Consider the following 22363-nt stretch of genomic DNA (forward strand, 5'->3'; position numbering starts at 1 on the left):
GGACCCGAGCCCCTGCGTCTCGGCCCCTGGACGTCCAACGTTCCCCTAGTCCGCGGCTCTGGCTCCTGTCCTCACTTCCTTCCCTTTTTGGCTCCTGCTCTCGGAGCGGGCGGACGCGGGGGGGAGCGGAAAGGGCGGGAGGGCCCGGGAGCCCCGCGGGGAGGGGTGTAGGGGGGTGCGGAAAAGCCGCGGAGGGGACTCGGGCCAGGGACTCTGTAGAGGGCCGGAGACCGACAGGAACAGCGGCCCGGGACCCGCGCTGCCCCCACCGAGCAGGTCAGAGCCAGAGCACCGAATGACCCTGCCCGTCCTGTACTTGTGACCCCCTCATCCCTAAAATGCACCAAGGGCCCTCGTTTTCCACCCCTATTTTGCTCCCTCCCTCAGCCTTCCTGCAGGACTCCCATCCGGTTACCTTTACACTCACCCGCATTCTTTCCCTGTCCCGCTCCCCCACGCCCGCCTGACTCCACCCCACCCCCATCCCCGTCTCTCCCCAGGCGCCCCCATGGCCCGACCCCGCTGATTCCTTCACTTGGCCATGCTCCCGCGGCCCCTGCGGCTGCTTTTGGACACGAGCCCCCCCGGGGGAGTCGTGCTGAGCAGCTTCCGGAGCCGAGATCCCGAAGAGGGTGGGGACCCAGGTGGCCGGGCCGTGGGCGGGGGGCAGGAGGAAGAGGAGGAGGAAGAAGAAGAGGTGAGACGCGGGTGGTGGGAAGCAGGGGCAAACATATTTCGGAGACTCTCCGCCTTTCTCTCGGTGTCTCTGGGTTCCTACGGCGCTTCCTCCCTGCCTCAGTCATTTTCACGCCTATTGCTGTGTATCTGTCTGTATTCCCGATGCGGGGAGTCCTGGAGTCTCTGTTTTCTCTGTCAGTGTGACTCAGGATCTGCCCGCAGGAACCTGCCTTGTTCCAGTCTGGAACGTCTGGCTGGCAGTCCCTACGGGGCTCTGGGCCTCTCTGCCTTTGCCTGCCTGAGTTTGTCTCTCAGGGTAGCTGTGTCCTGGTCCCGGTCTTCCTCATTTTTGTTTGGAGGGGAGGGGTTTGTTTCCACAGTAACCAATTCCTCAGACTCTGGGATTGGGGAGGGAGCCCTCAGATTTCGTGACCCCTCCCTCCTTCCCTCCCTCTCTCCTCCTCTTCTACCCTTGATGTTAGATAGAGGCCGGGAAGCCAGGGTTCTGGGACCTGGAGGGACAATCTCAGGCTGGGTAGAGTGTAGTTATCTGTTTTCTCTAGGGACTAATGGTGGTGGCCAGAAGCACGGTTTGGAGCTTCAGGAAGGGCCAGAAGTTAGCTTTTCACCCCACTTTGATGGTGCTTGGGATCTAACCCAGGGCGCTGCATGCTAGGCAAGCGCTGTACTACTGAGCTACATTTCCAGTCCCAGATGTTATATTTAAGGCCCAGAAGCCCTGGACTCCTGGGTCCAGACACTGGGTGAAGGCGGGGTGACTAGCAGGGCTGGTTTTTCGGGACCGGCCAGGGGAGGGGCTGAGACCACGTGACTCTGAGTCTACCAGCCTCCCCCCCCCCCATCATCCCCACTTCCCCTTCTCCTTCCAGTACTGGGATTGGAGCGGCCACCTTCAGGGGGGGTCCTCAGGGCTGGGATAGTGGAAGCCCCACCCGAGGGACCTGGGGAAAGGGGGCCTAAGGGGACAGACTAATTCTTCTGGCTTGTCCGGTTTTTGGCGGGGAGGGCGGGGCACGCTGCTGTGCCTGTGCTTGAGTTTTCTGCTTCTCAAGGTCTCTGGCTCTCGGCCTGTTTCTCTTCCCTCTTCTGCCCTTTGTACCCTGCTTTTTACTGTGCTGGAGTTCAGCTCTGGGGGGAAGGGGCATTGGGGGTTTCCAGGATCCTGGTTTCTGCGTTCCATCCAATCCCCCACTGCAACCCCCTCGACTCTACCGGGTCCTGAGGCTGCTGGGGGGGGGCTGTCTGGGCCCCCGTGGGGGAGACCTGGGGTCACCAGCCCCCCCCACCCCTCGCACTCGTTGGTACTGTCCCCCGCCATCACAGGTGAGGGGTACAGAGGGAGGAGCAGGGCCTGGGGTGAGAGGGAGGGACAATGGAGATGGTATGGAATTGTCTGACTTCCCCTTCCTTGCTCCTCCAGGCCCCTGTGTCTGTCTGGGATGAGGAGGAGGATGGTGCCACCTTTACTGTCACAAGCCGCCAATATCTGCCTCTTGATCCCTTGGTGAGATCATGACTTTGGCTTCTCACCTCTGACCCCTCGGGTCCCAGTCCCTTTCCTCTGGCTGACTTTCTGACCAGAGTGCCGGTTGGAGGTCCAGAGCCTACCACTCTGCTGTGTGACTTAGGCTAAGTCCTTTGCCCACTTTGAATCTCATCAAAATGAGTCTGGATCAACTTCTAAGTCTGGAATTGTCCCCAGATATCTAGGGGGCAGTGTTGAAGGAAAGGCCAGTGACCAACTGTCTGTGTCCTCCAGGCCCCCACACCTCCACCACGGTCTTCCCGACGGCTCCGAGCTGGCACCCTGGAGGCTCTGGTCAGACACCTGCTGGATCCCCGGACATCAGGGGCTGACATGACATTCATGTCAGCCTTCCTGGCCACCCACAGGGCCTTCACCTCCACGCCTGCCCTGCTTGGGCTTGTGGCTGACAGGTCAGGGTCATAAGGAGCCAAAGGTCACAGAGGTGTTTTCTAAAGCTGGAACATCCATCCAAAGGAGTCAGAGCCATGAAGGGGGTGGGCAGGGGCAGAGGTGGTTGAGGGAGTTGGAAAGATGCACATATAAGTTCTCTCTCCTCAGGCTGGAAGCCCTTGAGTCTCATCCTACTGATGAGCTAGAGAGGACAACAGGGTGAGTGATCCTATTCTCAACCTCAGTCTCCTCTGCCCAAGCTGTGGCTGGACCTCTGACCCCTGGCTGATTCCCCGTCTCCCAGGGTAGCCATCTCTGTACTGTCAACCTGGCTGGCCTCACACCCTGAGGATTTTGGCTCTGAGGTCAAGGGTCAGCTTGACCGGCTTGAGGGCTTCTTGCATCGGACAGGGTATGCAGCTGGGGAGGGTGTTGGGGGGGGCAGCGCTGACCTCTTCCGCAACCTCCGGTCCCGGGTGGACCCCCAGGCCCCCGACCTTCCTAAGCCCCTGGCCCTCCCCGGCGACCCCCCTGCTGACCCCACGGATGTCCTGGTGTTCCTCGCTGACCACTTGGCCGAGCAGCTGACCCTGCTAGATGCGGTGAGACCCTGACCTTTGATCCCTATGTTCCTTGACCCCTTACTAACCTCTCCTTGACTCCAGATCCTTGTCCTTGCTTCCACCCCATTCCTAATCCAGTTCCTCGCCTCCTCCATCTACCGTTTTGACCTTTTCCCTTGGTGGTTACCCTTTCAAACCCTGTACCTTTCTGGTTCCCTGGCCACCTGAGATCCTCAGATCCCTGGTATTGGAAGGCTCAACTCACTTGACTCTGAACTTTAACCTTTGCCCTCTGCCCCGCAGGAACTGTTTCTCAATCTGGTCCCCTCTCAGTGCTTGGGGGGCCTGTGGGGTCACAGAGACCGGCCAGGACATTCCCACCTCTGCCCATCTGTCCGAGCAACTGTCACACAATTCAACAAGGTGGCAGGGGCTGTGGTTAGCTCTGTCCTGGGGGCCACCTCAACAGGAGAGGGACCTGGGGAGGTGACCATACGGCCACTTCGACCTCCCCAGAGGGCCCGGCTCCTAGAGAAGTGGATCCGTGTGGCAGATGTAAGTAAGGATTGTCCTGTTGGGGACCATGGTGTGGAGAGGGGTCCCACAGCCTTGGCTTTCCTCTTGGACTCCCACAGGAGTGCCGACTTCTCCGAAACTTCTCTTCAGTTTATGCTGTTGTGTCAGCCCTGCAGTCCAGCCCCATCCATAGGCTTCGGGCAGCCTGGGGAGAAGCAGCCAGGTGGGGAGGCCAACGTGCTGGACTGAGGGTGGGAAGACAGGGTGACTAAGACAGGCCTGTCCTCAGGGCCTTTGTTCTCCCTCCCCCAGGGACAGCCTCCGAGTCTTTTCTAGCCTCTGCCAGATTTTCTCTGAGGAGGACAATTATTCCCAGAGCAGGGAGCTCCTCCTGCAGGTGAGGCCCTATTATCTGGCATACCCAACCTTTCTTGTGCCTACTTGCCACATATCTCCTTGTTTTGTCACCACCAGGAGGTGAAACTGCAGCCCCCTCTGGAGCCACACTCCAAGAAGTCCCCGAGGTCTGGTTCCCGGGGTGGGGTGAGTGATTAGCAGAAGGTTGGGGAGAGGTATGGAGTGCCTTCATAGGGAGAAGTCTGAGGGGTGGGAAGGGGAACCATAGCGGTTGAGGAGAATAAACATTTGTTCTCAGAGGCAATGAGGAGGGAAAGTATGGAGGGATATAGGATCCTTAGACCAGAGACAGGGCCTCTGACCTGACATCTAACTTCAGGGTGTGGTCCCATACCTTGGTACCTTCCTGAAGGACCTCGTGATGCTGGATGCAGCCTCCAAGGATGAGCTGGAGGTCAGTGGTTTGTATTTGCACTGTAATGATGTAACAAGGGGGCCTTACAGTCAGGTAGACCTCCCTCCAAAAGGAGCTGGGAGACCTAAGCAGCTGAGCCCAGGATTCTGGGCTCTGGTTCTGTTTCTGTGACAAGATGCTTCACGTTTTTGTTATCTGTAAATGGGAAACTAGTGACAATATCTATATCAATCTATTATTTATGAATTAAATGGATTCATATTTGTTAGGTACTTACAGCATGCTTGAAATGTTGGTATATAGAATTTGTTAATTAAACAAGTACTGAGGGCTGGGGAGTAGCTCAGTAGTAGCTTACCTGCCTAGCATGCACTAGGCTCTGAGTTTGATCCCCAGCACTGAGAAAACAATGACAGATACCTTGAGCAAGTTCCTTGTCCTTTCTGAGCCTCATTTTCTCATCTGTAAAGTAGACACGTTTTTTACTTGAGTTATTAACTTAAAGGGTTAAATGGATGCTTAGGGCATGAGAGAGATGAGGAAGAGGGACAGGAAGGATGGAAGAGTCAGAGAGGCCAGCGGAGTGTAGTGTTTATGGGTCGGATGTGGCGGTGTAGTGTTTAGGAGAGGGAACATTCTCTCTGTTGCTTGGAAGGCAGGGTTAAGACTTTTACTCTTATCCCATTGTCCTTGCAGAATGGTTACATCAATTTTGACAAGCGTAGGAAGGTGAGAGGAATGCGTGGGCTGGATGTTGGACATCTTTATCTGTGTCCCAAGAAGAGGAGAATGAGGGGGGAAATTGGGGGTCCCTGAGAGTTTTGGCTCCTGCAGTTGAGGACTCCTTCCCAGGAGTTTGCTGTCCTTTCTGAGTTGCAACGGCTCCAGAATGAATGTCGTGGCTATGACCTTCGACCTGACCCTGATATCCAACAGTGGCTCCGGGGGCTCCGGCCACTGACTGAGGCTCAGAGGTGACTGGCTGGATGAGGTTGGGAGTTCTGTCTAGGTACAGGGGCTTGGTTTCACATCTTGACCTCTTCCCTTTGTTCCCCTCCCCAGTCACCGTGTGTCCTGTGAGGTGGAACCACCTGGTACCAGTGATCATCCTGCCCCACGGGTTCTTCGGCCAACACTAGTCATCTCGCAGTGGACAGAGTGAGGGAGTCAGCATCTGGGGGGTGGTTCCTTGGGAACTTGTCATTCTTCTCTGATCCTCCCAATCTCCTGCCACTGTAGGGTTCTGGGCTCTGTTGGGGGCCCCACCCCACTTGTATCCTGGGACCGGCCCAGTGTAGGGGGAGATGAGGTTCCTGGAACACCTGCCCCTCTGCTGACCCGACTAGCCCAGGTGAGTTCTGCTCTTGACCTCTGGTTTTCACTCTGACCCTGACTCTGTAAATATTTTTTCCTTAACTTCCCTGTCTTCATGCTAGTCTTCCATGTCATTTGTTCTAGCATATGAAGTGGCCATCTGTCTCATCTCTGGATTCTGCCCTGGAAAGCAGTCCCTCCCTGCATAGTCCAGCTGACCCCAGCCACCTCTCGCCCCCAGCTTCCTCTCCTAGGCCCTCTCGAGGCCACCGCCGCTCAGCCTCCTGTGGGTCCCCATTGAGTGGGAGTACAGGAGAAGGGGCCTCCAGGGGAACTGGATATGGGGGAGGGGGATCTTGTCCAGGGGCCTCTGATTGCCGAATCATCCGAGTCCAGATGGAACTGGGGGAAGATGGCAGTGTCTACAAGAGCATCTTGGTGAGGAAGCCTGGGGCTGGGGGGTAAAGGATGGTGCTTTGTTGAACCAAAAATGTTGTCTTAAATTTGGGCAGCTAAATAGATTTGAATGTAGTTTTAATTTTGTCCTTTAGCTTTAGCAGTTTGGTTTATTTTGAAGGCTACTATGCATTACTTGAACTTCTGAAAGTCATTTAGACTTCAGAACCAACAGCAATTACCCCACAGGGAAATAGCCCTATCTCAAGGGACACCATTTGGGCTGGTTTTTAGGGTACAGGGAACCACCATATTGGGTTTCCTATTAATTTTTAAAGTGTTAGACACAGGTAAACCTGTTTTTTTTTGGTTGGGTAGGTGGTTGAAAGATAGTAGGTTGGTAGGATGGGAAATAGATCATTATAGTTGATTTATTGCTCTTTTGGTCTCCTGTCCTGCTAGGTGACAAGCCAGGACAAGGCTCCAAGTGTCATCAGTCGTGTTCTCAAGAAAAACAATCGAGATTCTGCAGTGGCTTCAGAGTTTGAGCTGGTACAGCTGCTACCAGGGGAGCGAGGTCAGAGGCCAGGAGGGAAAAGAGACTTATGGGGGGACTGGTGCCCATCAGTGGAATGCTTCAACAACTGGGTGGTTGTTGGAGGGGATGACTATTTTATGTTGACACCCACCTCTGATCTACAGAGCTGACCATTCCACCCTCAGCTAATGTCTTCTATGCTATGGATGGAGCATCTCATGATTTCCTCCTACGACAGCGGCGAAAGCCCTCCACTGCCACACCGGGTTCTGCCAGTGGACCCTCTGCCTCAGGAACTCCCCCAAGTGAGGGAGGAGGGGGCTCTTTTCCCAGAATCAAGGCCACAGGGAGGAAGATTGCACGGGCACTATTCTGAGGAAGAAGCCCTGTTGGCTTACAGAGGTCATGGTGTTCAAACCAGATGTGGGTAGCCATCCTGAATGGTGTCAGTTACATCAATCACATTGGGACAAATTCTGAAAGGTGGCCAGCCACCCTGGGGCAGTGAAGTGCCACTCATTTTTCAGGCAGCAGAGAAATTCAACCCTGTGGGAGCTGGTAATCATGTAACCAAGTCAGATACCTGTATACAGCTCCTCACCTCTCAAGAATGTGGCACACAGAAAAGGGCACCAGTTTCTGATTCCTGCCACATCCTCGCATGTGAAAGGCCAAGGAAAGGCCTACAGGCTCTGAGCCCCAGGGCAGAGGGGAAGGCAAGAAGCAGGTTCTAGTGGGAATTCCTTTTCCCACTCTGGGGCATCCTGTCACTGTGACAACACTAAGATAATAAACCAAAACACTACCTGAATTTTACTCCCCCGTCCTTGCGGTGCATATGAACTGGCTACTGGTAGTGGGGGTGGGAAATTTGTGAAGATGGAACAAGAAAGTATACAATGTTTTCTCCCATGAAAAGCTGCAAGTAAGGTATTGGTGGAAATGGTTTCCTTAGAATGGTTTATGTCCCTTCAGGAACTTCTCCACCCCTTATTCCTTTATTTACTCTAAAAATTCTTCTCTTCACTGGTCAGGCCTTGTTCAAGAGGTAGACACCAAATTAAAGTGATCTGTATAAAGGGGCTGGGGTCATATCTCAGTGGTAGAGTGCTTGCCTGGCATGTGCAAGGCCCTGGGTTCAATCCCTAGTACCACAAAAACAAAACAAAGTGATCAGTATGGAGAAGTACTGGGGGCAAATCTGTAAGAAACAATTTTAGGACAAAGAAATCAAAGAACAAGTTTGTAGGTAACACAAACTTGCAGGAGATTTAAATAAATTTAAGCTACAGAGGCTAAAAAGAACTAAAAGAGATACTAGGGCCGTTTGGAGGCTGACAAGTATTAATAGCAAGGAGGCTAAACACATTTTTGTCCTGGGGTCTCAGGTCAGAAAAATGTGAGTTTCTTCAATTAAACTGATACTCCCCAAAATATGCTATATCATGTATATCCTTCTCAGGCTTCTTAAAGGGTCAAGCTAGCCAAAATAAAGGAAAGTAAATGGTTGTATACACAGGTAAGCAGGTTTGAAACATTTCAGAGTAGTTTCAAGAAAAGAAGGCTCACTCTGTCAGAGATTCCAGTATCAAGAATCTGGACCTAAGAGAGTAAGGCAGAAGGTGTATGTATAAGGTGAAAGGGCTGGGGAATGGTTGGAGACAATTATGACAGAAAGGGTTGGTCAAAAACAGAGTCAAGTATTTTTACATTTTATTAGCTTCAATACTATAGACCCTAGAGCTGCCTCATTCCCTCCCGTCCCCTTCCCCCCAGCCATGGGGTCAGGCCTTTCCAGGAGCCCCTGCCTTTGCTGCCTGAGCCCGTTGAAACTCCTGTTGCAGCTGAGCAAGGGTCTCCCTCTGTTGCTCAGACTGTCGCTCAAGGTCTCGGAGCTGGGATTCGTATCGCTTACTGACGAAATGCAAGGGAAACAAGCAGAAAAGGAAAAATTAGTGGGACTTACCATTTTGAGAGGGTACTGAAGGAAGAAAGAAATTGTTGGAAAAGTTGAGATCTAAGGGACAGAGAAGGGGGCCAAAGAAGGAGGAGCTGGGAGAACTGTATAACTGAGGAATATGATGGAGAGCCACTCTACACAGGTCCCTCAACATTTATACTCCAACAGTGTCAGTTGTGGCACAGGGTGGTAGAACAAAGACTTACATTTCAGCTGTTATATAGTCCAGTCTCTTCCCCACTGTGGCCCGAGCTTCCCCCAGCTCCTGTTTGACCAGTACAGGACCCAGAAGTTTAAAGACCACGTTGGACCCATCCAGCAGGGCCAGTTCCTAATGAAGGGGTGGAAAATATATCATCAGAACCACTGCCAATACAAGTCTCTTCTTAGCCCGTAAATCCCAGTCCCTCACCTCTTTTACGATATTATTTTCTGTTAGTTGTGCCTCAAGCTTCTGCCTCCCTGACATGGATTTACTCAAATCTGGGGGGTGGGAGGGAGGAAAGACACGATTAGAGACATCAAACATGCTACTGACTACCACAACCCTTTTAGAAGAAAATGGGTGTAATAAGTAGACAAGGATGGGGTCAATGGTAGGGCAGAAAATTAAGGCGGGGAAGCGCCTGCACGCCGTAGCCCGAATGGAGCGGTAAATCTTATTTGGTATGGCTGGGTTGTGTGTGCATTGGGGCGAGGCCACACCGAACCTGCTCCCTTACCCTTTTGTAGTTGTTGATATTTCTCCACTTCTCCCTGCAGCTTCTTTTGGATCAGCTCAGCCATGGCGGGGACGAAAGCCTGCTGGGAGCTGGTTGGGGGGGCTGGGTCTCAAGCCCTGTAAGAAGCCCGACCTCCCTTTTCTGGCCGGGCCTGCGAAAATGACAGCTCTTGAAAGGCAGCCTCTCCTTTTCCGGAATATCGACGGTATCCTCGTCCCAGGAGATGGAGGGTGAAACGAGACCCCAAACCCCTCGATCGAAACCCTGACCTACTCACGTTCTCCCTTCTGTATTAATAAACCCGGAAATAAACAAGGAATTCTGGGAAAAGTATGGCGCCGGAAGCTACCATTTAATACATGCCGGGAAATGTAGTATCTAGTTCTGTCTTGTTTAATGAGCGGTCTTCTGCTAAAATGACTGTTCTCGGGAGTTTTAGAAAAGTTGAGGAACCGAACACAGAAAAGGAAATGCATTGCTACTTTGTCCTTGGCCTTCCACTTGCATTTGTTTCATTACTCGGGTATGCTGCCCTTAGGAAGAAGCTGCCCTTAGGAAGAACCTGCTCCGCCCCTCAAAGGAGAGCGTGCCCTCACTCAAGATGGCGCCAAGAGGCTTCAGATGTGACCGGCGCTGATTGGATGAAGAGAAAAGGACTTCCGGAAGTCTCAAGCTGACTGGGGACTGCCGAGAGTTTTGCACGTGGATTGTTGTTCGGGTGGGCGAGATGGAGACAGCCCCCAGGCCGGGCAGGGACGTCCCACTCAAGAAGGACAAACTTCAGGCCAAGAGGAAGGTAGAGACCTCCCTGAGTGGGAAAATAAGTTATTTGCTGCGGGGTCGGGAGTCAGGGCTTGGGCTGAGGAATATCAGGCCTTCTGATCTGCCCGTAGAAAACGCGGCGATACTGGGAGGAAGAGACTGCTCACACCGCTGCGGGGGCCTCTCCGGGGCCCCCTCGTAAAAAGAAGAGAAATGGGGAGCACCGCCTCCAGAAGCCAAAGAACACTCCCATCTCCAAGAAGTCTCGGATGTCCAAGAAGCCTCAGGTTCCAAAGAAGCCCCAAGAACGAAAGAAGCCGGAGCCCCAGCGGAGCTTGTCCGGGGTGAGCCTAGGACCTGATAGGGTGGCAGGACAGATCATTTGTGCTTTGAGAGTGAGAGGTATGGGGTCAAACAGAGCCTGTACGCTTATTGCCTCATTCCCATCCCAGGCCCAGGACCCATTTCCAGGCCCCGCCCCCGTCCCTGTGGAAGCAGCCCAGAAGTTCTGTCGTATTGACAAATCCAAAAAGGTGAGGACAGTAGACAGTGGGGAAGGATTGAGACTGGGGGTGTCTCTGTGAGTTGGGTGGAGGCTGGCTAGACTGGGTCTCCCATGAACCTGTATATTCTTTGGTTCTTTACCTGTTCCTTCCCATCAACGTTATAGTTAACACGTTTGAAGTCCAAAACTCGAAGCAAACTTGAGGTGGCTGAGGCAGAGGAAGAAGAGACAAGTGTCAAAGCTGCTCGTTCTCAGCTGCTGCTTGCTGAGGAACCTGGGTGAGTGGACCCCAACCTGAGCTTCCCCAGCAACTACTTTACAGAACTCTCCTTTGACTGTGTGTGTGTGTGTGTGTGTGTGTGTGTGTGTGTGTGTGTTTTATACTGGGGATTGAATCCTTTTGAAGCTCTACAACTGAGCTATGTCCCCAATCCTTTTTATTTTATTTCATTTTATTTTATTTTTTGAGACAGGATCTCCCTAAGTTGCTTAGGGCCTTGCTAAGTTGCTGAAGTTGGCTGTGAACTTTAGATTCTTCTGCTTCAGCCTGTCCACTTGCTGGGAGTACAGGCATGCATCACCACAATGGGCTTCATTCCTCATTTTTATGTTGTTATTTATACCCATCTAATATTAGGAAGCTTTGCTGCAGTTGTAATCATTACTTTCAGGTTTCTGGAAGGGGAGGATGGGGAAGACACAGCAAAGATACGCCAGGCTGATATTGTGGAAGCTGTGGATATTGCAAGTGCAGCCAAGGTGAGCTTGTGGAGGGAAAGGGGCCAGTGGGTTGATTGATAGTGCAGGAAAAGAGAGGAATGGTGACTTGGCAGAGGAAATTACCCAGGGGAGCTGATTTTTTTTCTTGATTTTCTTGATTGTGTATGGTGCTTGGGATTAAACTCACGGCCTTGCATATGCTGAGCAAGCACTTGACCACTGAGCTACAACCCCAGGCTCTGGTTATATTTTTTATACTCCTTTCCTTTTTCAGCACTTTGACTTGAATCTGCGACAGTTTGGACCCTATAGACTTAACTACTCTCGAACTGGGAGGTGAGACTGAATTCCAATTACTGGTGTTTGTGCGTGTGTGTTTGTTTCTGGGGATTGAACCCAGGGCTTCATACATGTCTAGCCCATGCTGTGTCACTGAACCATACTTTATACTCTTAGGCTCCAGTGACTCTTTTTTTTTTGAGTACCAAAGATTGAACTCAGGGGCACTCAACCACTGAGCCGCATCCCCAGCCCTATTTTGTATTTTATTTAGAGACAGGGTCTCACTGAGTTTCTTAGTGCCTCGCCGTTTCTAGGGCTGGCTTTGAATTTGGGATCCTCTTGCCTCAGCTTCCTGAGCCGCTGGGATTACAGGTGTGTGCCACTGTGCCTGCCCTCCAGTGACTCTTGAATTAAGATGTGGATGTGTTTACTTAGCTATACCACCTGTGCTCTCTTCAGCTATATATGTATGAATGGGTTATTCATGAGGAGTGTGCACATTTGTCGTAACATATTTCTTCTCACTTGGAAAGGAGGAGCTTGTGTGAGGCACACCTTAAATTATCTGAGTCAGGGTGTTTTCCTACATTAATGCCTTACCTTTCCTTCATCTCTAACAGACACATGGCTTTTGGAGGACGTCGGGGTCATGTGGCTACCCTTGATTGGGTGACAAAGAAACTCATGTGTGAGATCAATGTCATGGAGGCAGTGCAAGATATCCGGTCAGTGTCCTTGCTGTTGGTGGTCAGTGGGGGTGAGACAACCCATTTCTGATTGAATGATAGCCCCTGATCCCATTCCTCATTGACTACTCCTCTGTCCCCTCAGGTTTCTTCATTCTGAAACATTGCTTGCTGTTGCTCAAAATCGCTGGCTCCACATCTATGACAACCAGGGCATTGAGCTCCACTGCATTCGACGCTGTGACCGAGTAACCCGGCTTGAGTTCCTGCCCTTCCATTTCCTTCTGGCTACAGCTGTGAGTGGCTGCAGAGCATAGGGACCAACCGGGTGGCAGCCCTTGGGAAGATCATTCTCTAAGGGAGACATGGGCAGTCAAAACTCACTCATTCATTCTTTTTCTCTCAGTCAGAGACAGGGTTTCTGACCTACCTGGACGTGTCAGTAGGGAAGATTGTGGCAGCTCTGAATGCTCGGGCTGGACGACTCAGTGTCATGGCTCAGAACCCTTACAATGCTGTCATCCATCTTGGACATGGCAATGGTTAGTTCTGACTTAGCTTGGTTTTTCAGACAGGGTATCACTGTGTTGCCTGGGCTGTTCTCCAACTCCTGGGCTCAAGTCATTCTCCTGCCTCTGCTTCCTGAATAGCTGGGACTATAGGTGCATGCCATTGCACCCAGCTCTTGGCTTAATTTTGATTTTCTGACCATCCTGACCTGCTTTTTAAAAAAATACTTTAATGAGTTCTTTAAAGTTATCCTTTTTAATTTTTCTCTCTTGTCTTTGAGTCCCCATTTTCCCCAGGTTTAATAACTTCAGGGTTAGGTTTGTATTAATAATTATAGGTCTTTTCTTACTTCTAGGTACTGTGTCTTTATGGAGTCCAGCTGTAAAGGAGCCACTGGCAAAGATTCTCTGTCATCGTGGTGGGGTCCGGGCTGTAGCTGTGGATTCTACAGGCACGTAAGTCACTTATTTAGGGATGAGGTGTTAGGGATTGTGTCAGTCAGTTTTTCGTTTCTATGACCAAAATACCTGAAAAGAACAACTTAGAGAAGGGAAAGTTTTATTTTGGCTTATGGTTTAAGAGGTCTCAGTCCATGGTTGGCCAATTCTATCACTCTGGACCTGAGGTGATGTGATGTAGGACATCATGGCAGAAGGATGTTGTGGAAGAAAACTGTTCACCTCCTGGCAGATGGGAAACAGAGAGAAGCAAGAGCCAGGGAAAAAATATGAACCCCCAAGGCACGCAGTGACTTACTCCCTCTAGCCAAAACCTACTACCCATAGTTAACAACCAGTTAGTCCATTCAAATTAGGATGACTGATCAGGTCACATATCTCACAATCTAATTATTTTGTAGCACAGAGCATAGAATTGAGTTCTTTGGTGAATTCAAAGAATGAAATCCACCCACAAGGATGAGAGCAAAGTAATAGGATTTATTAGAATAACAGAAAGCAGAGTTCCCAAAGGGATGGGGTCCTGAGAGAGATACCAAAGAGTGGTTATTGTCTAGGGGTTTACATAGCTCTACAGGGTTCAAAGAGCTAGTCCCCTACCCACTCCTGGGTAAGGCACTGTGTCCATGAACTCTTCACATGCCCTTTGGTCCAGTCAAGTTACAATGTCTCTCTTTTTTGATGGGGTGCAGATACCAGACAGCAGATGTCCCACTATCAGTTTTTTTCTGCCTAAACAGGAATCAACCTGACCTTGATGAGGCCTGACTTGTGTCTGTATTTTCTCTCCCTCCTTGAAGGAGCCCAAGTTTCCTGCCTATTCATTTTAACCCTTTCTTCTGCCTTAATTTCACCTCTGAACATTCAATGCAGGAATTGAGCTTATTGGAGGACACCTCACATTCTAAACTACAACAGAAGTCACAGCTGGGCAGAAGGGTATGTAAGGCATTATGCGTTTAGTTTCACAGACTCAGGCTGCCTGGCTAGACATCCTGGATTTGCTACTGACCAGACATGTAAATGTGAGCACACAACAGTACTTCTGTGTGCCACAGTTTACTGATCCTAAGAGTGGGAATGTGAGTGTGGCCCAGGGTCAATAAACTTTTCCTTTAATAAGCTAGGTAGTAAATATTTTAGATTTTGCTTCACTAAGAGCTAAAATAAAAGATATTGTTTAAATAATTAATGAGGAGAAAATAGTTATCACAAATTTCTAAGCAGTGAAATTTAAAAATATAATAATTAAATATGGTATTTTTTTTTTTTTGTGGTGTAGGACCTCATGAATGCTAGCAAATACTCTTCCATTGAGCTACATCCCCAGCTCTGAATATGGTATTCTTGTATTACAAGTCTGTTATATGGGAAGAATTGAGGATAATATTTGCTTATTTTGAGGATAATATTTGCTTAATTGAGGTTCAAGATTGGTTCCAAGTCATCAAATTTGACTACAAATGTTCATCTACTAATTTATCTTTTCACACAGGTATGTGATGAGATAGATGTATGCAAGGTGCCCAAAGGCCATGAATTACAACTGTGTCGCTGAGACTTGTAGTTTACAGAGCAGCAGTGCAAATCAATAGGATGCTATGAACAGGGTTGGGGTTGTGGCTCAGTGGTAGAGCACTTGCTAGCATGTGTGAGGCACTGGGTTTGATTCTCGACATATTTTTAAAAAATGAAAAAGATGCAGGCTGGGGATATAGCTCAGTTGTAGAGTGCTTCCTCTGCATGCACAAGGCCTTGAATTCAATCCCCAGCACCACCAAAAAAAAAAAAAAAAAAAAAACGACAAAAAGATATTATGTACAGCACCCCCTGACTGGTGTTATAGTATGAAAGTAGCTATGCTGAAGTAAATGGTCTTGGCTGCAATAAAACTTTATTTGTGGATACAGAAATTTGAATTTCATAAAATTTTCATGTCTCAAAATATTCTTTTGATTTCTTCATCCATTGAAAAATGTAAATCCTGTTCCTAGCATATGACTTGTATAGAAATAGATGGTGAGCCAGATCTGCCCCATGGGTGCAGTGTGCTGAGCCCTAGTTTAAAGACTTCATAAAGCTGGTGTAGACTTTAGACACATAAAGTTTAGCACAGTGCCTAGCAAATAAGGAGTACCGGGCTTAATGTCATCAAAGGTGGTCACTGTTGCTAGATGTGGTAGCATATGCTTGTAATTCATAGTAGCTCAGGAGGCGGAGGCAGGAATATTGTGAGTTCAAAGCCAGCCTTAGCAAAAAAGTGAGGTGCTAAGCAACTCATTGAGACCCTGTCTCTAAATAAAATACAAAATAGGGCTGGGGATGTGGCTCAGTGGTCGAATGCCCCTGAGTTTAATTCCTGCTGCCCTCTACCCCAATGAAAACGATCACTGTTCTATCTGATCTGTATTTTCCTTTTAATTCCTTTCATTTGGTTAGGCATTCACAGGACATGTTGTGGGCTGAACTCTGCTGGGGTTCTGAGGTTACAGGGATGAGTCATTGCACCTGCCCTAGGTGGTGGTCCATTTGCATTTTATGTAAACAACAACAAAAAACAATGGGTGGCTGTAGTTTATTAATGATTGACCAGGTGATGCATTTTGTTTCTATTCAATTGCCTTCTCTTACCAGATTTAATGTGTCCATCACTGAATATGTCACTTAATTGTCACCTGACTCCCAAAGTTCCTTCTCCCATTTGCCCAGGATTTTTGTGTTGTCACCCAAAATTTGACTTCTTTGACTCTGCAGCTAGGTACACAGCCCCCAAGTTCTTCAGCAATCTATATTATAAAAAATCAAAAGCACTATTTACTGAGTGCTTTCTGGGTGCCCGGGCTCTGATACTTGCTTTGGTGGCATAACTTTGGTGGTACTCATGACCACCTCCGAAGTCCTAATGAACTTTTCTCAGGGCTCTCCTCAGGTGTTTTTCTCTATATATACTGTGGTCTCCTGTGGGCATGAGCAGTATAGCCAGTTTGTAGTCTTCCTGTCAGGTATTGTGGTCAGAATGATGTTTCCTACAGGCTGTTATCCTTTTACATTGCTGCTCAGGAGTCTTCTGCATTAAATACAGAGCATATAGCTTTACTTGTAAGTTATTTTAAAAGAAATCAGTAAGCAAATGCATGGGAAAAGGTAAAGCCCAGTGGTCACCAACTTAAGAAAGCCTTCAGAATTTTCCGACACCTTTGGCTGCCATAATTTTCTGTTGTGAACTAGTGTGATTTGGTTTTGCCCATTTTATTCCCTGTCTATGCCAGACTAGTTCTGGAGAGTGAGGGGGCCTTTCTGAGGTTTTCTGCCGTTTGTGGGCCACTGGGCCTAACCTGTGACTTGCTGTCCCTGAGCTGTCTAGACCACCCACTCCTTTGCCAAGAGCTTGATCACTTAGTTCACTGAGGCCTGGATTTTAGTTAGCACCTTGGTGCTGAACAACTCTGGTCCTCCTTGATCTTAGGGACATCACTGCTTATCTTTGATTCCCCTCAGGAGCTCTTCAGATAAGCCTCATAGCTCCAAAGGTGAAGCTGACCTTTTCTACAAGAGGCTTTCTGGAAGCTTGTTATTAGGATTGGCTTGGCTTGGCTTGGCTTGGCTTCTGAAGGCTGAACTGCTTTTTGTAAGTGTAGTAGTATAGTAGTAGCCTAAACTCCCATCTGGCTGTTGGGCTGGTGTTTACCCAGGAGTCCCATAAATGGGTATGTGGTGGTGGTGAGCCTGCATATATGCTCCTGAGTTGAATTGTTGGTTCACTCAGGGCGTGCCCTGTGTCCCAGGAGCCTTTAGTCATTCCTGGTTTGCACTAATGGTCTTTTGCTCCTGTTGTCAGAAGTGTCTAGCTGGGCTTCTATTGGGCTCCATCACAAGGCAAGTCTGCTCATAGGAAACCTTCAGTCCCCTTTTCCTGGGTTCACAGCCAAGGCCAAAAAGAATTTCTTTGGTCCATTGGCAAACATATGTTCCTGGTCTGGCTGAACTCCCTTTAACCTCCCTGTTTGAGAAACAAAATGAACATGAAAATTCCAACCTTTGAAAGTAAACAACTTATGAAGTACATGATTCCTTGAGAGGACTTGATCACCAGCCTTGCTGGGAAAGCAAAGTGGTGGGCAGGGCCCTTTAGCATATCTCTTCACTACTTTCTGAGTGGGTTTTCTCAAATCCATGTGGTCTTCACCTTGTGATCTGGCACTGCTAGATAAATGTTGGGATAATGATTTACGGTCTTCAATCTGACTTTAAGGAAACTACAGTTCATCCCCGCCTGGTTTCCCTCACCTTATTCCTTTCCATCCTTTCTTTTCTCCCTCTTTCCCTTCCTCCCTTGTATTTCCATAAATTCTGAAGACAAACCTCTGCTTCCATCTCATTGTGTGCATACTCTGGTGCTGGTGTATCTGGATTTGTTCTGTTTCTTGTGCTTTCTTGAGAATTATTTAGCACAGCCTAGCTAATTCTTCCTTTCCCAGGAAGCCTTCCCTGACCACTGCAGATGCTCTTTCCCCTTGCTGAGCTGCTCTACTGCCCTCTATGCAGTGGGACACCACATTTAAGTGCATACTGGCATTTGTTGTCATTAGATCCATGTGTCCTAAAAGGGCAGTTTGGTGCTAGTACAAGGAGAGCAGACACAAAAGAAATGGGCCTTACTTGACCTCCAACTCTGACCATTCACTAACCCAGATTGCCTTTCTCTGAGCTTTTTTCAGCTATAAAAGGAAAATAGTACAGAGTTGTGTGAAGCATAATGGAGTGATTTAATGTGTAAATTTAATATTAGTGGTTACTATTGTCTTTTCCAGATTTGACACTTGGACTTGACCACAGGCCTTAGTAAACCCATACCAACAGATAAATTCATTCTCCATCTCCCTCAGGTACATGGCTACTTCTGGCCTGGATCATCAGCTAAAGATCTTTGATTTGAGAGGGACATTCCAGCCTCTGAGTGCTCGAACCCTGCCACAGGGAGCAGGACACCTGGCCTTTTCCCAGCGGGGACTGCTGGCTGCAGGAATGGGTGACGTCGTTAACATATGGGCAGGGCAGGGCAAAGCCAGCCCACCCTCCCTGGAAAAGTCATACCTCACCCACCGGCTCTCTGGCCATGTGCATGGTCTTCAGTTCTGCCCCTTTGAAGATGTGCTGGGGGTGGGACACAGTGGAGGCATTACCAGCATGCTAGTGCCTGGTGAGTGTGCCAGGGCATGGGGCATTTAGTGAATGAATTCTGGATGAAAGTTTGGGTGGCTCTGAGACAGCCAGGGGAGAGGCAAGGGACTAAGTTGGGCTGGAGATAAATGGTTCCATGCTTCTCCCTCCAGGGGCTGCCGAGCCCAACTTTGACGGCCTGGAGAGCAACCCATACAGGAGCCGGAAGCAGCGCCAGGAGTGGGAGGTGAAGGCCCTGCTAGACAAGGTGAGCTGCTCCTTGCTGGGGCAGGTGTCCCCCATGTGGCTTGAGGCTGGGGTAAGGACCTCCCTGGCGCTTTTGGACCAGAGGTCTTGGGAAGAGTAGTCTCTCTGGCTTTTGTCCCTTTAAGTGTCAGGATCCTATGACCCCTTACCCATTCCTGTCCACCTATGACACCCCCAGGTACCTGCAGAGCTCATTTGTCTGGACCCCCGAGCCCTGGCAGCGGTTGATGTCATCACTTTGGAGCAAGAAAAGAAGGAACGGATAGAGAGGCTGGTATGGAGTGGCCCCTAAGTGCCTAGGCCCTTCCTCATCCCCACTTCCTCTCCCCAGCACAGGCCTATCCCCAGAAATGGTGGATGCTGCCAGTTCCCTGAGTCTGAGGCTATTGCTGGTTTTGCTTCTGTTTCCTTCCTCAGGGATATGACCCTGAGGCCAAGGCTGCCTTCCAGCCAAAGCCAAAACAGAAGGGCCGCAGTTCCACAGCGAGCCTGGTGAAGAGGAAGAGGAAGGTCATGGACAAGGAGCACAGGGTAATAGCATTGGAGGGGTCCAGATTTCCCTCTGGCTGCACCCACCTCGTGCATGTACCTTGGGCTTTGTCAGTCCACCACTGCTCACCTGGCCCTGTGTCCTCTACCCACCTTCTCTTTTTTTCCTTTTTGGTGGTGCTGGGGATTGAATCCATGGCCTCAGTCTATCAACTGAGCTATATCCCCAGTCGCGCTCCAACCCATCTCTTCTTCCCAGGACAAAGTCAAGCAGAACATTGAACAGCAGCAGAAGCAGCAGAAGCAAGAGAAGGCCAAGCCCAAGGGGAGCCGGCCATCTGCCCTGGATAGATTTGTGCATTGAGCCAGACTTCAGGGTGGCGTGGGATCACCTATATGTAAACGACTGTTCCCTAGAAAAAGGTGACAGTGTGCCCTCTTTCCCTACTGGTGTTGGACACCTGGCTCCTTGGGTGGTTAAGTATTAAAGAAGGTGGGACGTTTTTTACATGGGTCTGGATCTTCCTGTGCACCTACTTCCCTCTTCCTTGTCCAGAGTGGGACTGTTCTAGGCTCAGGGGTCAGTGTCCTGCCTCCATCCCTGTCCTATACCTTATGAATGCTGTGGCTTTTGCCTTGCCTATTAGGGGCTTTCCTCCCCAGAGGGGCCATCCTCTTTCTCCCTTGGCCCTAAGAATGTCCTTATCCAGGAGGCTTAGAGCCTCTTAGCTCTCCAGGTTTTTGTTCTGGAAGTCAGTCCTGGTGAAGACACAATGCATTTGAACAGTTGGAGAGACAAGTTTATTGCCGGGCTCTTGTGCCTCTCCTGCCCTGGCTGGAGGGAATTACCAACATTTTCCCTCTCTCCTTGGTGATCATCTTTGGGGCTGGCAGACCAAGCCCCTACATTTAGTCTGGATCACGATCTTTGGTGACAGACTGAGGGTTGGGTATGAGGAAACTAATTAGCTGCAGCCAACTAGGGCTCCTGCTTAGGGCCTGGGAAAGAGGTAGTCTTGGGGGTGCTGGCTGGACCCACAGTTCCTCAGTCCCCTTAAGGCCCCACACACTCAGCTATGCCTCCAGGCCATCATCCGACACCGCAGGATGCCTAGGACTCTCTGGAGCCAGGAGCAAAAGGGTGTAGTCCTTTCCCCATCCAGTCCGCTCACCAACTTCCAGGCTTCCTGCATCTTCCAGGGATCCAGTTTGTGGGACGTCAGCAGGAATTTCCCGTAGCAGCACCGGTCCAGAGGATAGTGGGTGGCACCAGCCAGCTTCACACAGTGGGTTGGGGCAAGGCCTCCTCGTCGTGCACTTACCCCCACAAAGACATCCTCCAGTGGCAGAGGGGGTGTCCGACTGGCCACCTTCAGAATGAGCTGCACAGCAGAAGCTGACAGCACATACCCTGTACCAGAAGCATAGGGTGGAAAGGGGCCCCAGGTGGGAGGCCACTGCTCTTCTGACACTCTGTGCCGGTCCCCGGGTGTCCTAGAAGGTTTCACCCTCCAATGTACCCGGCCTAGGTACAGAAGTGGCACTGCCTGACTCCCCACTGCCTGGCTTTCTGGCTCTTTGTTTACGGCATCAGCTGATCTCTGGGGCTCCACACCCCTTTCCCATTGCTCCCCAGGACCCCCTCTCAGGATCAGTTCTGACACCAGCTCAGGGACGTTGACATAAACATCATCGTCTGTCTTTAGGACGTAGCGGGCCATGGGGCAGTGTTTGTTGACCCAGTTCAGCCCACTGAGGGTCTTGAGGGTCAGGTTGCGGTAGGAATCCTGGAAAGCAGCTTGCAAGATGTCCCCTTGGGCCGCTGACTCCCATGCCAGATCATTCCTCTGGGCACCACTGTTGGGATGCTGCTCATTGGGCTCTCCCAGCAGAAAGAGTGTCTGCACCCTCAACCCTTGGGCCTCGCGCAGTCCGCCCCACGAGGCCCTAATGGCATTTCTCTGGTTCAGGTTCTCCGGGGCTGTGCACACCAGGATTATCAAGAAGGGAGGGGCGCCGGGCCCACTGCAAGCCTCCTGGTTGGGGATTAAGAGGCGGGGCAGGGCCAGGGGCGGCCCCGGCAAGGCGGGGGCTGGGAGCAGGGATGCTAGCGAGAGGCTCAGCAGCTCCTCCCCCACCCCTGAGGGCCCGAAGAGGGTCCAGACGATCACCAGCAGCAGGGTGGCAAGGAGAAAGCGCCGAAAGAGGCTGAGGGGCATGGTGTGACGCGGTCAGAGAGGATCTGGAGGGAAAGGAGGGCGGTTAGAGGGTGGAAAGCCCGGCTGGATAAGCAACCGCAGCGGCGCCGGAGATGGGGGTAGGGAGGGGGAGGTTGCAGGGCGTGTGGCAGGGACCAACGCACCACAAGGGGTGTGGGGACCGTTACCTTGTTGCCCCGGCCCCGCCGCCACCAAGCTCGGCTCCATGGCTGGCCCACTGCAGTGCCTGCCGCCCCTTCCCCGCCTTTCTCCCAGTAATGCGCTGCGTTCCCATCATCCCCCGCGGAAGGAAGCGGTGCACAGTATACTCGCCGGGTCTGGAGCAGCAGCGTGGCACGCGTTGCGCCATGGGGAAGAGGACCCAAACGCCAGCCATTTGTTGCCCCAAGTCAGGATTTTGGGCGTACCAGGTTACCCCCAGATTTCCCCATTGAAGACTTCATCTTTTAAAAACCGTAGACAAGCCTGGCACAGTTGCGCATGCCTGTAATCCCAGCGTCTTGGGAGGCTTAAGTGGAACGATCAATTTAAGGCTAGTCTCAGCAATTTAAGGAGACTTTACCTCAAAAAGCAAAAGAAAAAAAAGCGCTTGGGACTGGAAGTCAGTGGTAAAAGGCGCCTGGGTTCAAGGGGAGGAGGGGTTGAGAGGGGCAGTAACTCACCAGAGTTGCAGCTTGCTGGGCTGTTAGCCACGCTCCAGCTCCAGTTACCACTCAGCAACCCCCCAGAACCTGGCTTAGGCTCCCCCTCCAGGATGCAAGTGTTCACTGTTTATATTTCTCAAACTTTTACAGGGTGAGGTAACTAACTGCCAACTGGAAACAGGGTCGCTTCAGATAGCGGTGGATAAACAGCACAACCACTACTTTTGAATAGAGGGGGACACCTCCAGATTAAGTGGAAAGGG

At 50.6% G+C, this 22363-nt stretch overlaps 4 protein-coding genes across 6 annotated transcripts; 2 read left to right on the forward strand and 2 right to left on the reverse strand.

Annotated features, from left to right (window-relative positions):
• The first annotated feature begins 158 nt into the window (after positions 1-158).
• Rgl2 (ral guanine nucleotide dissociation stimulator like 2) lies at positions 159-7532 on the forward strand. Of its 3 annotated transcripts, none has more exons than XM_077109677.1 (18): positions 159-276; positions 501-697; positions 2120-2203; positions 2459-2637; positions 2786-2836; positions 2922-3219; positions 3484-3735; positions 3816-3919; positions 4009-4093; positions 4171-4239; positions 4433-4507; positions 5165-5197; positions 5303-5442; positions 5531-5626; positions 5708-5819; positions 5927-6220; positions 6641-6755; positions 6881-7532. In XM_077109677.1, the coding sequence occupies exons 2-18, from the start codon at positions 542-544 to the stop codon at positions 7090-7092; spliced, it is 2355 nt and encodes a 784-aa protein (XP_076965792.1). In that variant the 5' UTR covers positions 159-276; positions 501-541; the 3' UTR covers positions 7093-7532. The 3 variants fall into 3 exon arrangements, with proteins under 3 accessions (XP_076965792.1, XP_076965793.1, XP_076965794.1); XM_077109678.1 differs by having other exon boundaries at positions 160-276; positions 5321-5442; XM_077109679.1 differs by lacking the exons at positions 159-276; positions 501-697 and adding an exon at positions 1763-2022.
• An 880-nt stretch (positions 7533-8412) lies between these two features.
• On the reverse strand, positions 8413-9705 carry Pfdn6 (prefoldin subunit 6). Its single transcript, XM_077109588.1, has 4 exons — positions 9399-9705; positions 9089-9159; positions 8883-9007; positions 8413-8630 (listed from the first exon to the last, which is right to left on the reverse strand). Exons 1-4 carry the CDS (start codon positions 9460-9462, stop codon positions 8501-8503), a joined length of 390 nt encoding a protein of 129 aa, XP_076965703.1. The 5' UTR covers positions 9463-9705; the 3' UTR covers positions 8413-8500.
• Positions 9706-10083: 378 nt separating this feature from the next.
• On the forward strand, positions 10084-19745 carry Wdr46 (WD repeat domain 46). The gene is made up of 15 exons (XM_077109681.1): positions 10084-10194; positions 10292-10504; positions 10613-10693; positions 10831-10943; positions 11337-11424; positions 11660-11721; positions 12288-12392; positions 12499-12649; positions 12760-12895; positions 13219-13318; positions 18208-18521; positions 18655-18749; positions 18927-19022; positions 19166-19279; positions 19497-19745. The coding sequence occupies exons 1-15, from the start codon at positions 10126-10128 to the stop codon at positions 19599-19601; spliced, it is 1842 nt and encodes a 613-aa protein (XP_076965796.1). The 5' UTR covers positions 10084-10125; the 3' UTR covers positions 19602-19745.
• Positions 19746-20015: 270 nt separating this feature from the next.
• Positions 20016-21720, reverse strand: B3galt4 (beta-1,3-galactosyltransferase 4). The gene is made up of 2 exons (XM_077109589.1): positions 21624-21720; positions 20016-21479 (listed from the first exon to the last, which is right to left on the reverse strand). Exon 2 carries the CDS (start codon positions 21454-21456, stop codon positions 20308-20310), a length of 1149 nt encoding a protein of 382 aa, XP_076965704.1. The 5' UTR covers positions 21457-21479; positions 21624-21720; the 3' UTR covers positions 20016-20307.
• Between the last annotated feature and the right edge of the window lie 643 nt (positions 21721-22363).

Source organism: Callospermophilus lateralis, chromosome 6 (genome assembly GCF_048772815.1).
Source record: "Callospermophilus lateralis isolate mCalLat2 chromosome 6, mCalLat2.hap1, whole genome shotgun sequence".
NCBI lineage: Eukaryota > Metazoa > Chordata > Mammalia > Rodentia > Sciuridae > Callospermophilus > Callospermophilus lateralis.

What these genes read in the sequence shown, in the direction of transcription:
- Rgl2 (XM_077109677.1), top strand. Translation starts at nt 542, where the DNA reads ATGCTCCCGCGGCCCCTGCGGCTGCTTTTGGACACGAGCCCCCCCGGG. An exon ending in GCAGGGAGCTCCTCCTGCAG is followed by an intron (nt 4,094 to 4,170) that starts GTGAGGCCCTAT and finishes TGTCACCACCAG; the next exon opens with GAGGTGAAACTGCAGCCCCC. An exon ending in GTCATCTCGCAGTGGACAGA is followed by an intron (nt 5,627 to 5,707) that starts GTGAGGGAGTCA and finishes CTGCCACTGTAG; the next exon opens with GGTTCTGGGCTCTGTTGGGG.
- Pfdn6 (XM_077109588.1), bottom strand. Translation starts at nt 9,462, where the DNA reads ATGGCTGAGCTGATCCAAAAGAAGCTGCAGGGAGAAGTGGAGAAATAT. An exon ending in ATATCAACAACTACAAAAGG is followed by an intron (nt 9,160 to 9,398) that starts GTAAGGGAGCAG and finishes CCCACCCCCCAG; the next exon opens with ATTTGAGTAAATCCATGTCA. An exon ending in GACTATATAACAGCTGAAAT is followed by an intron (nt 8,631 to 8,882) that starts GTAAGTCTTTGT and finishes GCATTTCGTCAG; the next exon opens with TAAGCGATACGAATCCCAGC.
- Wdr46 (XM_077109681.1), top strand. Translation starts at nt 10,126, where the DNA reads ATGGAGACAGCCCCCAGGCCGGGCAGGGACGTCCCACTCAAGAAGGAC. An exon ending in CTGCTTGCTGAGGAACCTGG is followed by an intron (nt 10,944 to 11,336) that starts GTGAGTGGACCC and finishes CATTACTTTCAG; the next exon opens with GTTTCTGGAAGGGGAGGATG. An exon ending in CCATCTTGGACATGGCAATG is followed by an intron (nt 12,896 to 13,218) that starts GTTAGTTCTGAC and finishes TCTTACTTCTAG; the next exon opens with GTACTGTGTCTTTATGGAGT.
- B3galt4 (XM_077109589.1), bottom strand. Translation starts at nt 21,456, where the DNA reads ATGCCCCTCAGCCTCTTTCGGCGCTTTCTCCTTGCCACCCTGCTGCTG.